The sequence below is a fragment of the Photinus pyralis genome, unplaced genomic scaffold (assembly GCF_008802855.1).
Source record: "Photinus pyralis isolate 1611_PpyrPB1 unplaced genomic scaffold, Ppyr1.3 Ppyr1.4_LG8, whole genome shotgun sequence".
Taxonomy (NCBI): Eukaryota; Metazoa; Arthropoda; class Insecta; order Coleoptera; family Lampyridae; genus Photinus; species Photinus pyralis.
Window position 1 is genome coordinate 17,910,963 of NW_022170819.1, and position 14,113 is coordinate 17,925,075.

At 40.3% G+C, this 14,113-nt stretch overlaps 2 protein-coding genes across 2 annotated transcripts; one reads left to right on the top strand and one right to left on the bottom strand.

The window, feature by feature from the left end:
- Nucleotides 1–8,304: 8,304 nt before the first annotated feature.
- LOC116179183 lies at nucleotides 8,305–9,386 on the top strand. Its single transcript, XM_031498898.1, has 3 exons — nucleotides 8,305–8,779; nucleotides 8,882–9,040; nucleotides 9,096–9,386. The coding sequence occupies exons 1-3, from the start codon at nucleotides 8,532–8,534 to the stop codon at nucleotides 9,145–9,147; spliced, it is 459 nt and encodes a 152-aa protein (XP_031354758.1). The 5' UTR covers nucleotides 8,305–8,531; the 3' UTR covers nucleotides 9,148–9,386.
- Nucleotides 9,387–10,117: 731 nt separating this feature from the next.
- LOC116179293 (luciferin 4-monooxygenase-like) lies at nucleotides 10,118–12,221 on the bottom strand. Its single transcript, XM_031499049.1, has 6 exons — nucleotides 12,082–12,221; nucleotides 11,906–12,026; nucleotides 11,339–11,856; nucleotides 11,110–11,269; nucleotides 10,767–11,063; nucleotides 10,118–10,721 (listed from the first exon to the last, which is right to left on the bottom strand). Exons 1-6 carry the CDS (start codon nucleotides 12,099–12,101, stop codon nucleotides 10,179–10,181), a joined length of 1,659 nt encoding a protein of 552 aa, XP_031354909.1. The 5' UTR covers nucleotides 12,102–12,221; the 3' UTR covers nucleotides 10,118–10,178.
- Between the last annotated feature and the right edge of the window lie 1,892 nt (nucleotides 12,222–14,113).

A 14,113-nucleotide genomic window follows, 5' to 3' on the forward strand; every position in this document is an offset into this window, starting at 1 on the left:
TATATAATAACGACGGCGACCATGTTAATTATTTTTTTTCGCAGGTACAAACTTGGAAATAAGACCTCCTCATCATCCACCACCACCACCGCCGCAAACTACATCAAAATCGTCTCGACTAGAATCTAAAAAACGTTCGACCGATAAAGGTACGTCTATCTAGTAAAAAAAAATTATTCATTTTAAAATATGATACTGTTTTTAAAGGTAGTACAAGTTTCGCGAGACCGCGAACGCCGCCACCGCCGCATACATCATCATCATCATCATCACGACGACAGCCGCTGACTGAAGAGAGAAGGAACGCAGTAGTACGTTTTTCGGGATTGCGTAACGCGGACGGCGTATCGTGTTACGCAAACTCGGTCTTGAGAAGTTTTTTAAACATAAAACCATTTAACAATTTCATTCGATCTGGACAAACGGCGCTCGAAAACTCAATTCTTCAAGTACAGAACGGACTCAGTCTCGACACGTTGCAAGTGAGATTCCATCTCGGCGACGTTTGGCAACAACGACGGCAACAAGATTGCCAGGAGTTTTTTACGTCGTTGATTGAACGACTTACGACACGTTACGCGGACGAAATCCAGGTCAACTACTCTAATTTTACAAGTTGCGTCGCCTGCGAAACTCGACGCGGCGAAGAGGAGTTCGTATCTTCGTTCGCGTTAATGCTTCAACCTCCGAGAGTTGCCGACCACGACGACACGTACGATTTTGGATCTTTATTTAACAATGTACGAGAAGAGATGAACGACTACTACACGACGCTGCCACGTGTGTAACGACGAACGTTTTAACAGAAACATTGCCATTTTACAAGCCAACTCTCATTTGGTACTATGGTTCGTCAACTATTTGGCAAACGATCGAGTGGGAGTCTATCGGTGCAGAACGTTCGACGAAGACGACGTTAAAATCGAAAACGTACATTATGAAGTCATCGCCGTAGTTTATCACGCCGGCGCAACGTGCCAAAGCGGACATTATTACGCGGACGTGCGAGATCGTCGCGGCGGAACCTTATGGACGAGATACAACGACGAACGCGTTACGTTTCTACGGTCGTTCGATAAAATACTCGAGCGTTGTACTTTAATGTTTTTAAAAAAAAAACAGGACGCAATATTAATTTAACAAGTTCGAGGTGCGTGTGTTGTCTACGCGTCGTTATTCTGTGTGCCGCCGCCACTCGTACGTACGTATGTACCCTAATGCCGTTTAACAATTGTGTGTGTGTGTTCGTTTGTTTACCTAACCCACCCCACCTATGTTACGTAACTTTTTGTTTTTATGTTTGTCGTTTTGTGAGTAACCAACATCACATCCGTATCCGTACCACCTATAACCACCTTTATTGTATGATGTATTGCTGGCGGTGTCAGGTTTTTTGCCCCGAAGAAGGTTTCCCTGACATCGTTCGGCGTGCGTAATATATTCCCAACGTTCTCTTCGTTTCCTCAACGCACAAAAATTACGAATTTTATTTAATTCTTTTTACAGATATACAACCATTACTGGTACATATTACATTTTATATTAGGTAGTCCGATGGCGACGGCGGCGGGGACTAGCACACACCACCGCGTCATCCGACGATGACAACCCCACAACGTTTCATATTTTAAATATTCGTAGAAAAAAGTAAGTTTATAGTAGGTAATGGCGTAAAGGAGGAAGAAGAGAGAGAGATCTTATCTACTTCTACTACTACTACTACTACTACTACTACTACTACGATGAAGACGGACGATGTTTTTTTAAAAATTTTTCGTTTACGTCCACGCAAGTGAGAGGAGGTAAAAAACGTTCAACAACAACAATAAAAAGTTTGTTACGACTTTTACTTCCTCTAAACGATCAAGTTCGGTCGACTTTCCCACGCGTCCGTCGACGGTAGGCCGACGGGCGTCGGTCCGAAGACCTCGCTAAATCGTTCGATTGGTAGTAGCGACGGGCGGTGTGTACAAAGGGCAGGGACGTAATCAACGCGAGCTTATGACTCGCGCTTACTGGGAATTCCTCGTTCATGGGGAAGAATTTCAAGTCCCAATCCACTAGAATTACCCCGATCCATAAAAGCGGCAGCAAGAAACTAATCGAAAATTACCGCCCAATAGCTATCGTCCCTGCAAGAGCGAAAATTTTGGAAAAAGTAATCTATAATAAACTTTATTCCCATCTTGGCAGTGTTATTGCAGATCAGCAGCACGGATTCACACCGAAGAAATCAACAAGTACTAACTTAATGCAGTTTACGCATTTCACAGCCGCCGTCCTTGACAAGAGGGCTCAGGTGGACTGTGTATATACACCGATTTTGCGAAAGCTTTTGATAAGGTCTCCCATCAGGTCCTGCTTCAGAAACTTCATTTTAATTGTGTCAGTAGCCCAACGGCTAAATTTCTTAGATCATATTTAACATCGCGTAAAACGCGAGTGAAATACAATGGGGTGAACTCAACCGAATTTTACCCCTCTTCAGGGGTACCTCAGGGAACACTACTTTGCCCTTTCCTTTTCCTACTATTTATTAATGACCTACCGCGGGTGATTCAAAACTCCAAAGCACTTCTATTTGCAGACGACCTGAAACTTTTTAATAAAGTGAAATCTTCAAACGATTGTTTAAATATTCAAGCAGATATAAATGCAGTGATAAATTGGTGCAATAAAAACAAACTGAAGCTAAACATAGAAAAGTGCAAAGTTGTATCGTACACAAGATCCAACAATCCCACGATTTTTAAATACGAAATATATGGGCAGGATATCCAAAGAGTCACCTCGGTTAGAGATTTGGGCGTTTTATTCAATAGCAACTTAAATTTTCATCGGCACATTGAATCCCTTATAAATGCTACAAAGTACTAGGCTTTGTAATTAGGAATACCTACAATTTTACAAGCATTTCCTCAATTATTACCTTATACAATGCGTTCATCAGATCCAAACTCGATTATGCGGCATGTATTTGGACACCCCAAACTTATAAGCACGCAGACATGATAGAGAAAGTTCAAAAAAAATTAGTGCGAATAGTGTATCGTCGACTCAAAATTTTCCACATTTAATCTCTTACTCCAACCAACTAAAATTTTTAAATAGTGTGCACGGTATTAAAATCTCAAGTTTACAAATCCGACGCGTAGTGATCTGTGCTACCTTTGTGTACAAGATACTGAATAATCACCTAAATGCCTCAGAATTGCTTCAGGAAATTAAACTCAAAGTGCCACATGTTAAATTAAGGAAAAACGATATCATCTTTTTAGTGACCACTCCGTCATCGTGACCACTCCGTCATCGCCACTATCGAGGAGCCTGTTGGCTTTAAATAAGAAGTGCCGTGAGAGAGACATCGATGTATTTCACGGCTCTTTGAATGAATTAATTAGTCATATAAGATCGTAATTACTACGTAGTTTTAGTTTTAAGTACAGCATCCCAGTGCCATGTAATTGGAATAATTGTATTCTGTATGGTGTCTGGCTAAACAAATAAATACAACCGTGGAGCAGAGCAGCGACTCCAGCACATCAAAAGATGCGGTGCTTTCAAATGAGATACAAGATGTTAGTGATGAGAATAAAGACAACAGCAATCCTCCATCTCAGTTTCGGAGCCCCGAACAAATACGACCATACCCTCAGGCACCCCCAAGAAAAAATAATGGCGGTAGAAAGCCTGGGAGGTCTAGAGTCTTGACCGATACTCCTGAAAAGCTCGCTACAGAAGAGGAATTTAAAAAAAGAAAAAATAAGCAATCGGGATAGAAAAAAGTGGATAGTGCGAAGAGGAACGTATTTAGTGAAAGTCAAAATGTACTTCAAAGTAAAACCCAAGAATTGAGAAAATCAAAAAGAAAAGTGTTAAGAAAAACGTACGTGAGCGAGAAAGGATCTGATAGTGAAAACGAAATCGAAATGGAAGGTGAAGAAGAGGAAGATGCGGTCTGCATTTATTGTAATTCTTTATATTCGCGTTCAAAACCACAAGAGTTCTGGATTCGATGCCAAGGCTGTGACAAATTGTGTCATACAGAGTGCACTGGTGTTAACAGAGGAATTAAAACATTTATTTGTGACATTTGTGCTGTGTGAAATTTGTTCGGTTCCCTTTTCCATGCGTGTCAACCCTCCCATTATTCGGTATCAATCCTCCCACATATGGGGTGGGATGAGACATTTTGCATATTTAAAAAAAAAATTATTTTTTCAGAAATATATATTTTAATTTAAAGATGTTAGGTTTATTTTAGTATATTAATGATTGAAGAACTAAGTGTGTTTATGTGATATGTAAATTGTTGTTTAATTTAGGATATATGAATTTTCAAACCAAAAATGTATCAATGCTCCCCAGTCTCCCCTAAAGCATCTAAACGTGCATGCTTATTTCTATACAATGGCGTTTTTGTTGCGTACAAACATGGGTATTTTTGATACTCTTGTAACAACACTTAGCATTGTTCCTTAGACCACGACATACTTAATTCAGAAAAACTTTAAAGCCTGTTTGCTCACGATTGCAGACGATTGCGAATTAATAATTACAAATTTCTTTGGTTATGGTACACAAAAACACTGCGATGCGTCACAACATTCTGCGCAGTTTTCGTACCAAATTTATGCGGTTTTTAGAACTTGTTTTAAATAATTTCTGTCCACAAATTTTGTTGCAAATTTTCTTACTTAACGCGTATGATACTATGCAAAATTTTGTACAAATTTTCGTCATGTAAATTTCGTACTAAATTTAGTACAGTGTCATACGGCCTTTACGTATCATATTTGATATAAAGAAAACTTAATTTTTTTAACACGATTAGACGTCATTTTAAGCGCGCCCGCCACCTATTGGTAGTTTCTATAAGGATGTGTGTACTAAAACAAATTACTGCTGCCATATAGAGCACTGTAAATTATAGGTATAAAAATTACTCTTTCCCGCCATTACTGTTGACAGACGCAAGTGTGAAACGTGAACTTTTATCGACATTCATCTATTGTATTTACTACAAAAAAGTAAGTAAGAAAAATGATTTCTTATTTATTCACTGTTATTGATAAACTATGTAATGTATTTTACTGTATACAGACAAACGTATCCATTATTTCACCCTTATTTGCTGCATATCATATTTAATACTACCGGCATTGTGGTGAAGTAACCGTGTTTTCAATTTTTGCAGATGGTCAGAAGAATCTCCATTAGAAAGCGAAATAGATCGACACATCTTTACGTTCCTCCTCCTGAAGACAGTGAAGATGAATATCCAAAAGGTTCAAGCTCAAGTGATGATGAATCTAGTTCAATTGACGCATCGGATCTAGAGGATGAAGGTGATCTCCCATTGGCACAACTACGTCGTGGTCCTACTAAAAATCAAAGGAAGCCATTATGGTCGCCAGTTCCTTTGAATTCGCCGCGTTCAGTTCCCTTCTTCGAAGAAACTGTAAAAGAAGACGTCGATGTTTGGAGACCAAGTGATTATTTCTTTTATTTTTTCGACAAAGAATTATTGGAGTACATTGTTGATCAATCTAATTTATATTCCGTACAAAACAATCCGAACAAACCTCTAAAACTTACTTCTATGGAACTTGAACAGTTTATCGGTATCACATTATATATGTCGGTCATAAATTTGCACAGGACAAGAAATTATTGGAAAACGGATTTTAGAATACATCAGGTGGCTGACGTTATGAGTAGAGATCGGTATGAAACAATAAGAAGAAACTTGCATTTCAACAATAACATGAATATGAAGAGAAATGATGCAGACTATGACCGTCTATTCAAAATTAGACCGTTTGTGGAAAGGATCCTTGCAAAGTTTCAGAGCATTCCTTTGAAGGGGCAGATGTTCTGTATTGATTAACAGATTGTCCCATTCAAGGAAAAATCGTCGATGAAAACATACAATCCAAAGAAACCGCATAAGTGGGGTTACAAAATAATTATTCTATGCGACACCAATGGCACTGTGTACAATTTCGACATATTTACAGGCAAAATAGAACCTAAACCTGGACATCGCAATATAGGTGCAAGTTCCAACATAGTACTGCAACTATCCAATGGTGTACCAGACAACAAACATTATTTGATGTATTTTGACAATTGGTTTTCTTCACCGTTACTGTTAGTAGAACTGCAAAAGAGAGGAATTGGAGCAATAGGGACTATAAGAGTGAACCGATTTCCTGGGTGTACTTTTAGCAGTGATTCGGTTATGAAACGAAAGGGTAGGGGAACATACGAAGAAATTGAAACTACAATCGAAGATGTCCCTATACGTGCAATAAAATGGTTTGATAACAAAGGAGTAACATTGGCTACTACCTTTTCGAGTGCAGAACCCCTTTGCACTGCAGATCGCTGGGACAAAAAACAGAGGAAGAAGCTAACAATACAGAAACCTGCAGCGGTAGATATATACTACAAATTTATGGGAGGCGTGGACTTGTTAGACGGTCAAAGAGCGTATCATCGGATAAACGTACGATCAAAAAAATATTACATGCGGTTTTTCTATCATTTTATAGACATGGTTATAGTGAACGCATGGAATATGTACAAAACCGACTCCAAAGAAGCACACATGGAAAAGAAAGACATTCTGGATCAACTGAGTTTCAAGGCCAACGTAGCACAAAGTTTGTGTGTTTTGAACAAAAATGCAAACAAGAAGCGTGGGAGACCATCAGGTTCTGAGCGTGATTCAGTGGGTGCAGAGTTCGAAAGAAAAAAGAAAAGGGGTCCCACTGCTCCAATTCCAAATTGGGAGGTTAGAAGAGATCAGACTTCGCATTGGCCCATTGTTGTCAAAAATAGGCTTCACTGCAAAAAACCGAACTGCAAGAAATTAAGCTACATTAAGTGCTCCAAATGTTGCATACGTCTTTGTCTCAACAAAGATAGAAATTGTTTTGTGGAATTTCATAATTAAATAAGGAACTTATAATAAATAAACATAAATTACATATATGTATTATTGTTTTTGTCTATGCCTATTATATCAGATGTGATACAATGCCATTTTGGCACGAGAAATACATCGAAAAGATTCTGCAAGGCACACATCCTTCTAATAGACGCTAGATCAAATGTAATAACAAGTAAAAAAAATTTTATCTCACTTGGAAGTCCATTCAGGCATAAAGGGGTTAATAATTATGTAACACTATGATATGTTTCATTTATGTAACATCTCAATCCCCTCTGATACATATCATAGTTGTTACATTTTTACTTTCGAGAGCAAGTTCACTGGTAATTCCTCAAGTAAATGAGTGTTATACTTTGTTTCACTGGTGCTGAACCTGACGTCATAAATGTGATTCTCTCTTCATTACATTTAAATCGATTGAGACAAAAAAATTACGTCATTAACGTAAGTCGTGACAAATAAACCAATTATTGATCTGTCAATAATATCAATCCGTCAAACGATTTTCGTTATAGACAGATTTCCAGTGTTAAATGCCTTTTGATTAGGTAGTTTGTGTTAAAAGTGAAGTAAATATCATCAAAGTTGAAAACGCTTAGACAAGTCCACAGTGCAGCAACGCCGTTAACAGACAAGTATTTTAAAAATTTTACATAAAGGTTCGATTCGCTTATATCATGAATTTAGGTCATTACCGTTACAATTAGGTAAATATGATGAACCGATACACAGAAGGTGAGCAAAGTTTGATTTTGAAGTTGATTCAGTACGTCCAAGGGGCAAAAGAAGCAGGCAAAACTTTAACACCCGTAGGCGCAGTATATGATGTAAGTGTTTCCTATGCGTTTGCTATAATCATATGCTTACTTAATCACAGAGGGTTTGTGCTGCCCTGGGTGTATCGTTGTGGACTGTAAAAAGAATTAGTACAAGAGGTGTTAAAAAAGATGACGATTAGGTACAAATCGCAAAAAGTGTGGCTATTAGTTTATCTCACGGACCTCCGCTGCATGAAATACATGAACATGTAATAAGGACACGGATTTATGCCACAGGTAAATAACATTCTTTATGTTCTAAGGGAAGATTTGCTTCAAATGAAGAGGTTCGCTAGAACACTTATTGAATTGATTTTATAGGTGAGAATGTTACACTCCGTTCTTTACACAGTAATCTTCAACGACTTGATGGCGTAGAAATATCTGCTACCTCTTTGTCCCGCAGTTTGAAGAAACTGAAATTCACGTGGCGGAGATGCACCGTTTCTAATAGATTATTTTTAATGGAACAGCTCTATGTAGCTCAAAGAAGACTACAATTTTTGAGAGACTTTAAACACAACGAAACTTCACTCTTTCCATTACGACCTGTGGTTTTAGACGAAACCTGGATATACAGTAAAGGGTCTTTTAGAAGAAGCTGGCAAGATGGTACTCTCAAAACAGTTAGCAAAAAAAGTGGTGAAGGGGTTCGGTATATAATACTCCATGCAGGATCAGAAGATGGATTTGTACCAAACGCAAGTCTAATTTTTAAATCTGGTAGCAAATCCGGAGACTATCATGACTCCATGAATTGCCTTAACTTTGAGAAGTGGTTTGAACAACAATTGATCCCGAACTTGGATGAACCTTCTCTTATAATTATGGACAACGCTTCTTACCATTCAGGATTGGTAGAAAAAAGTCCAAATCAATGCTGGACAAAAATGTCACTTATAAAGTGGCTAACATCACGAGACATTACATTTGCACCAACAATGATGCAAGATCAGATCTGGGAAGTAGTGAAAAATCATATACCACCAAAACTATTTAGGTAGGCATCGCTGATAATTAAATGTTTGGTTGCAGTTAGGTAGACCTTTGGATAGGAAGCTGATTGTTATGGTTTTTTTTCACTCCACGTTGATTTTTACAGATTGAACGAATTAGCATTACAACATGGTCATCGTGTTTTGAGACTTCCTCCATATCACTGCGAGTATAATCCAATCGAAATGGTATCGTCAGAATGCAAACGGATTACGATGCAAGGATCGGTTCAATTCAGTCTTTATGGAATGAGGCACTGCACAAAGTAACCTCTTTATATGCTGTTTTGTGAAACAGTACTTAATAACTTGAATGTTTAGGTTACACCGGAAAAATGGAAAAGATATTTTGATCATACAAGAGGCATTATAAACCAGGCCTGGGAACGGGAACAACATATTGATACATTAGACATCTTACCGGTGATTGTCAACTTGGACGAATCTGATAGTGACGAAGATTATTATGATGATTATATTCATGAGGCAGAAGAGAATCAGCGTGTTTAAGAATATTATTTTGGGCCGTTTATACCTACTTGTGGTGTAGTGTCATTTTTTTCTTTTGTACATACGATTTGAATATGAACATTTGGGAGTTTTTTCAGGAATAAATATCTTCACTACCTGTTTTCTCTCACAATTGCGTTTTTTTTTAATAAATTGGATCCGTAGATATTCAAGATCCTTATGCGAATATCTCGAGTGTGTGGCAAAAGAACAGAAACTGTATGTATGCGTTGTTATTTCAATGAGCCTGTGGTATAATGCCTACGCTTTATCTCAAATTTGTAAGATATATAAATGCGAAAGGCTTACCGATAAACCATGGCCTATTCTACTTCTGCAAATGGCTAGTTAAGGGTCATTAAAATTCGCGTAACTTAACGCATATTCTTCACATTGGTAGCATGCTTAATTTCACATCAACATTAGGTAAACGAAATATTAATTTACGAACTGCCTAAACAAACTTTAAGTTACAAATGTTCGTTTTCTGTAACCATCATACACTTCATCTCAAAGAGTTTCTGATGCTCTGGAAGTATCCATTTCGACTGTCGTCGGTGCATCAAAGAATTGGTTACATGAGGTGATTACAAACGGTGGAAAAAGTTTAATCTCGAGTTTAATTCATACCAACGGAGTTCCTCTACATTAAATACATGACCATTTAGCCATTATAAAACCTGGGGACAGGAAAAAACCTATCAGGACCAGATGCCTTACAAGTGATTGTCAACTTGGACGGTCTGATAATAATGAACGATAGTGACACCTTAATAAATAAGTTGAAACGTCAATGTGACAATATGTAAACCAACTACTAATTTACGACCTGCCTTAATTTTGATATGACGTCAGATAGTGTGACGAAAGGTTCAGCACCCTTGAAACAAAGTTTTATATACCAGGTGCGACTGAGAAAAAATTAAATTTCCCGCTCAGTATTAATTTCGTTAAGTGAGCTTTTCTTGGCTTCCCTGTAGTGGTAAAAGGAAGCGCACGTGCAAATCTCACGCCACCCCTCAACCGGTATTGGTCGGGCATTCGTTCTTCGACGTACTTGACAACTTCTTCCTCGCCAACGTTACGGCACCCCTCCGTGACGCAAACGACCGCAAGCGGTTGATTACCACTTTCTTCGTCGGGTATCCCGATAACGATCGCTGACTGGATTAGTGGATGAGTCACCAAAGTGCCTTCGATTAGCGCGGGTGAAATGTCATAGTCTTTAAACTTGAACGTTTCCGTAAGCCGGCCCAGAATGTAGAAGCAGCGATCTTGGTCGTAGTAGCCGAGGTCCCCAGTCCTTAGCCATCCATCGGGGTACAAACTCTCCTTTGAGTCCATGCCGTAATAGCCGTTCATGACGTAATCGCTTTTCATGCACAATTCTCCATTTTGATTGGGACCCAGAGTCGCACCAGTGCGTGGATTGACAATCTACGGAAGATCCCGTGACGACTCGAAGTGAAACGAAACACTGACCTTACACGCGAAGTCTGCAGATATCAGACCTGAGGATCCCGGTTTTGCGTACATCAGCGCGATCTCTCGCCGACTAAGCCTGTTGAAAGTTATCACAATTCCCGAACACTCCGTCAGACCGTAAGCGATACTGCAGTTAGTACTTGGGCATAGTTCGCGTAACGCTTGCAGATGGTGTGCCGACAGTAAGGCGCCTCCAATTAATAAATCGCGTAGGTGGGAGGTGTCGACTCCGTTTGGTCGTCCGTGTTTAACCAAAGCGATCGCTTGGGTTGAGGAAAAAACGGAGAAGGTAACCTTTAGAATTAATATATCAATGACCGAACGATTTCGGAAGACTTACCGAAAATCGCTCTTGAAGTTCCCAGAAGCCTTGCGGCGCGAAGGCGGGTACTATCACTCGACATCCTCCTGCTAGAATGGTTGGGAAAAAAGTGACTGCTGAAGAAATCCAATTTTGGGTCGCGTAGGACAGCGACGTGTCGAAACATAAGCCCGAAGATCTAATGGCGGTTGCAATGAAGAAGTATTATTTGGGGATGACAGTGCTCACTAACAGTAAAAAGACTTACACGAGGACATTTGCTTGACCTAGCAGGGCTCGGTGACTCAAACTGATCCCTTGTGGAAAACCAGTGCTGCCACTGCTGAAGAAGACGCATGCTGTTTCGCGGTTGTCGCTGGTTTCGTACGGGTGGAAATCGACGTCTGGTTTTTCGGCGACAAAGTGTTTAAATTCGGCGTACTTCTCCGAATCTCCAAAAGTGACGGTGGTTGCGTCAGCATTCGTTTGCGAGAGAGCATCTTCCACAACTTCAATTAAGGCTTGATCGACGAACACAATTTTAGGTTTTACCAAGTTAAGGACACGAGTAATTTCCGGTTTGGGCCACAGTGGGTCCAGACACGCAGGTACCGCCCCGACGAAAAGCGCCGCGATTATCGGCACGCAACTATTGAGGTGGTTAACGCCGCAGACCGTTATCACATCCTTGGACTTTATTCCCATCTTACGCATCTTGATCGCCGTTGCGACACTGCGCTCCAAAAGACTTCCGTAGGTATCCCCCATTCCCGAAATTGCGTCAACCTGGAAGCAAACGACCTTGCAGATTTTCTACGTTAGGCGCTGTACCGACCTGTGCCCTCAGCAGGCGATATCTAGACATTACTTCGAAGAATTCGTACCCCAAGCCTTTGGGTTCCGGTACACAATCGGACCTTTCGCCTTTAACTACGTATTCATCCTCGTCATTGCATCTAAATTAGTAAGCATTGATTGATGATCGCTTTGTCAAGGTTAACTTAAACTTACCGACCATCCAGAAGCTCCATTATCTCTGATAACTCCAATTCTTGACTGTTGTCTAAATTTTCTTCTATTATTGTAAGCGGTCTTGGATTCAAAAGAATCACGCCTTTTGATTATCTTTTATTGTCGTATCGTGACTTATTTCAGTAACGTGACGTCGTGTCGCGCCTGATTTAGTCGTCTCCACGCGTGCAGTTGTACACGTTCTTGCCAAGGAAAATGTCGAGGTCTTCCCGTCTACGGATGGGTTGCACGGGAGCAGGTGTAGGTTATACTCCCAATAGAAGGTTCTGAGGGTTGGCGGGGCCAACTCTGTATATGTAGGTGAAATTTTCTCAATTATAATGTAGGGGGCCATCCCCGCGCGGAGAAAGGAATGAGCTGGACTTGCTCATGAGTTTTAACGAGTACGTGGTCTGCCACATCTATCTCTACGTTTATGATCAGCGTCCTGATGCAGTTCGTGACCCTCCCGAGTTCAACGAAGGGTTCCCACCCAGCTCCTTAGATCATTGTCCAATATGGCACGCACGTCCCTATCGAGAATTCGCAGTTCCCTTCCAAAAGTTAAGTAGGCCGGGGTGAAACCGGTGCCACTATTCATTGCAAACCGAACTGCTGGTAGAACCTTTCTTCATTTGGTATGACCGTTGCCCACGAAGATGACTTCCGTTGTCACTGATGACCCGTGTGGGTGTACCGTAGAGAAGAATTAAATTGATTGATGAAAAGCGTGGCGCGGTCGTTGGCGGTCGCTTGTTTGAGAGGATCCATTTGGTGGAAGTATCCTCAGTAAGGAATATCCATTTCTTAGCTGTTTCCACTTCTGGCATCCATCCATCGCTAAAACTTCAAATCTCGGTGCCAATCAGAGGTTGGAACCGGAACCGATTGCATTTATAAGCTTCTGACTCGGAACCGTTATTTAAAGTTATGATAACCGGAACCGATACCGGTACCGTTAGTACTATTATTTATTTTCTATAATTTTTGATAATTCATATTTTATTTATTTATGTTGGAACTCTTCAAAACCGAATAAATCCTGGAACCGGAACCACAAATTACTAAAACCACGGAACCGGAACCCTTAAAAAGTTATTCCACCTAAATAGTGCGGAACCGGAATCTATATTTCATATGGGTCCCAACCCCTGATGCGAATACAGGGTTTTGACTCCACCATCAGTAAAATCTTGTCGGAGGTTACCACATTCCCCTTTTCGGTATCCATTTCCGATGTCCCGTTCCTCCGCAATTCGGGTTTTGGTGGATTTTGCTAAAAACCGTCCACAAAATAATATTCAATTTTTGGGGCACTTCTCATAGCTGGAGATTCTGTTGGCGACGCGAGAAAAAGAGACCGCGATTCGATCTTTAAGAAATTTTAAGCCGCGTGACAAAATTCGCCCGAAGTCGACTACCCCTAGAAGATGCACCTTGGAAAAGGTGGTTAATTTCGCGCCTATTAAAAAAAATCCGTCACGCACTTTAAGACACCCTGTATAATAACCTTGGCCCAATAGTACGTTACGTCGCTGGAAAACAATGGCGACCTTTCTTATACTTTTAAGAACGTGTTCGCCAATTTTCAAAGCCATCGGGCGTTTCTAAACAGTTATTATTGTGCGTATGGACAGACAGACAAACGGACAGAAAGTGAGGTGCTAACTTTATCGACCTGGGAAGCTGACTCATTTCGTATGTTTTCTTCTTCTGGCGTTATTCCCGCACAATTGCAGGGTCCGCAGGCCCCAAACTCCATCGAAGCATGCGCATTTCCACCGAGTGAAGTGCGCGCTCGTGCTTCGCCAATACAGGTCGTAGAGAGCAAATTGTAAGACTGAAATATGCTTCAACGCGAACGATCGAACTAAAATTACCCGTTGTCTAGCCCCTAGCAAAATGATAAATTAACGTTTAGAAGAACACGACAGGATAATGTTATCCCCGTGTGGGAAAGCGCTACTTTGGAGACACCTGTCGGTATTTTATCACAAATCAATATTTACGTGCCTTTTTGACTATATTTAAA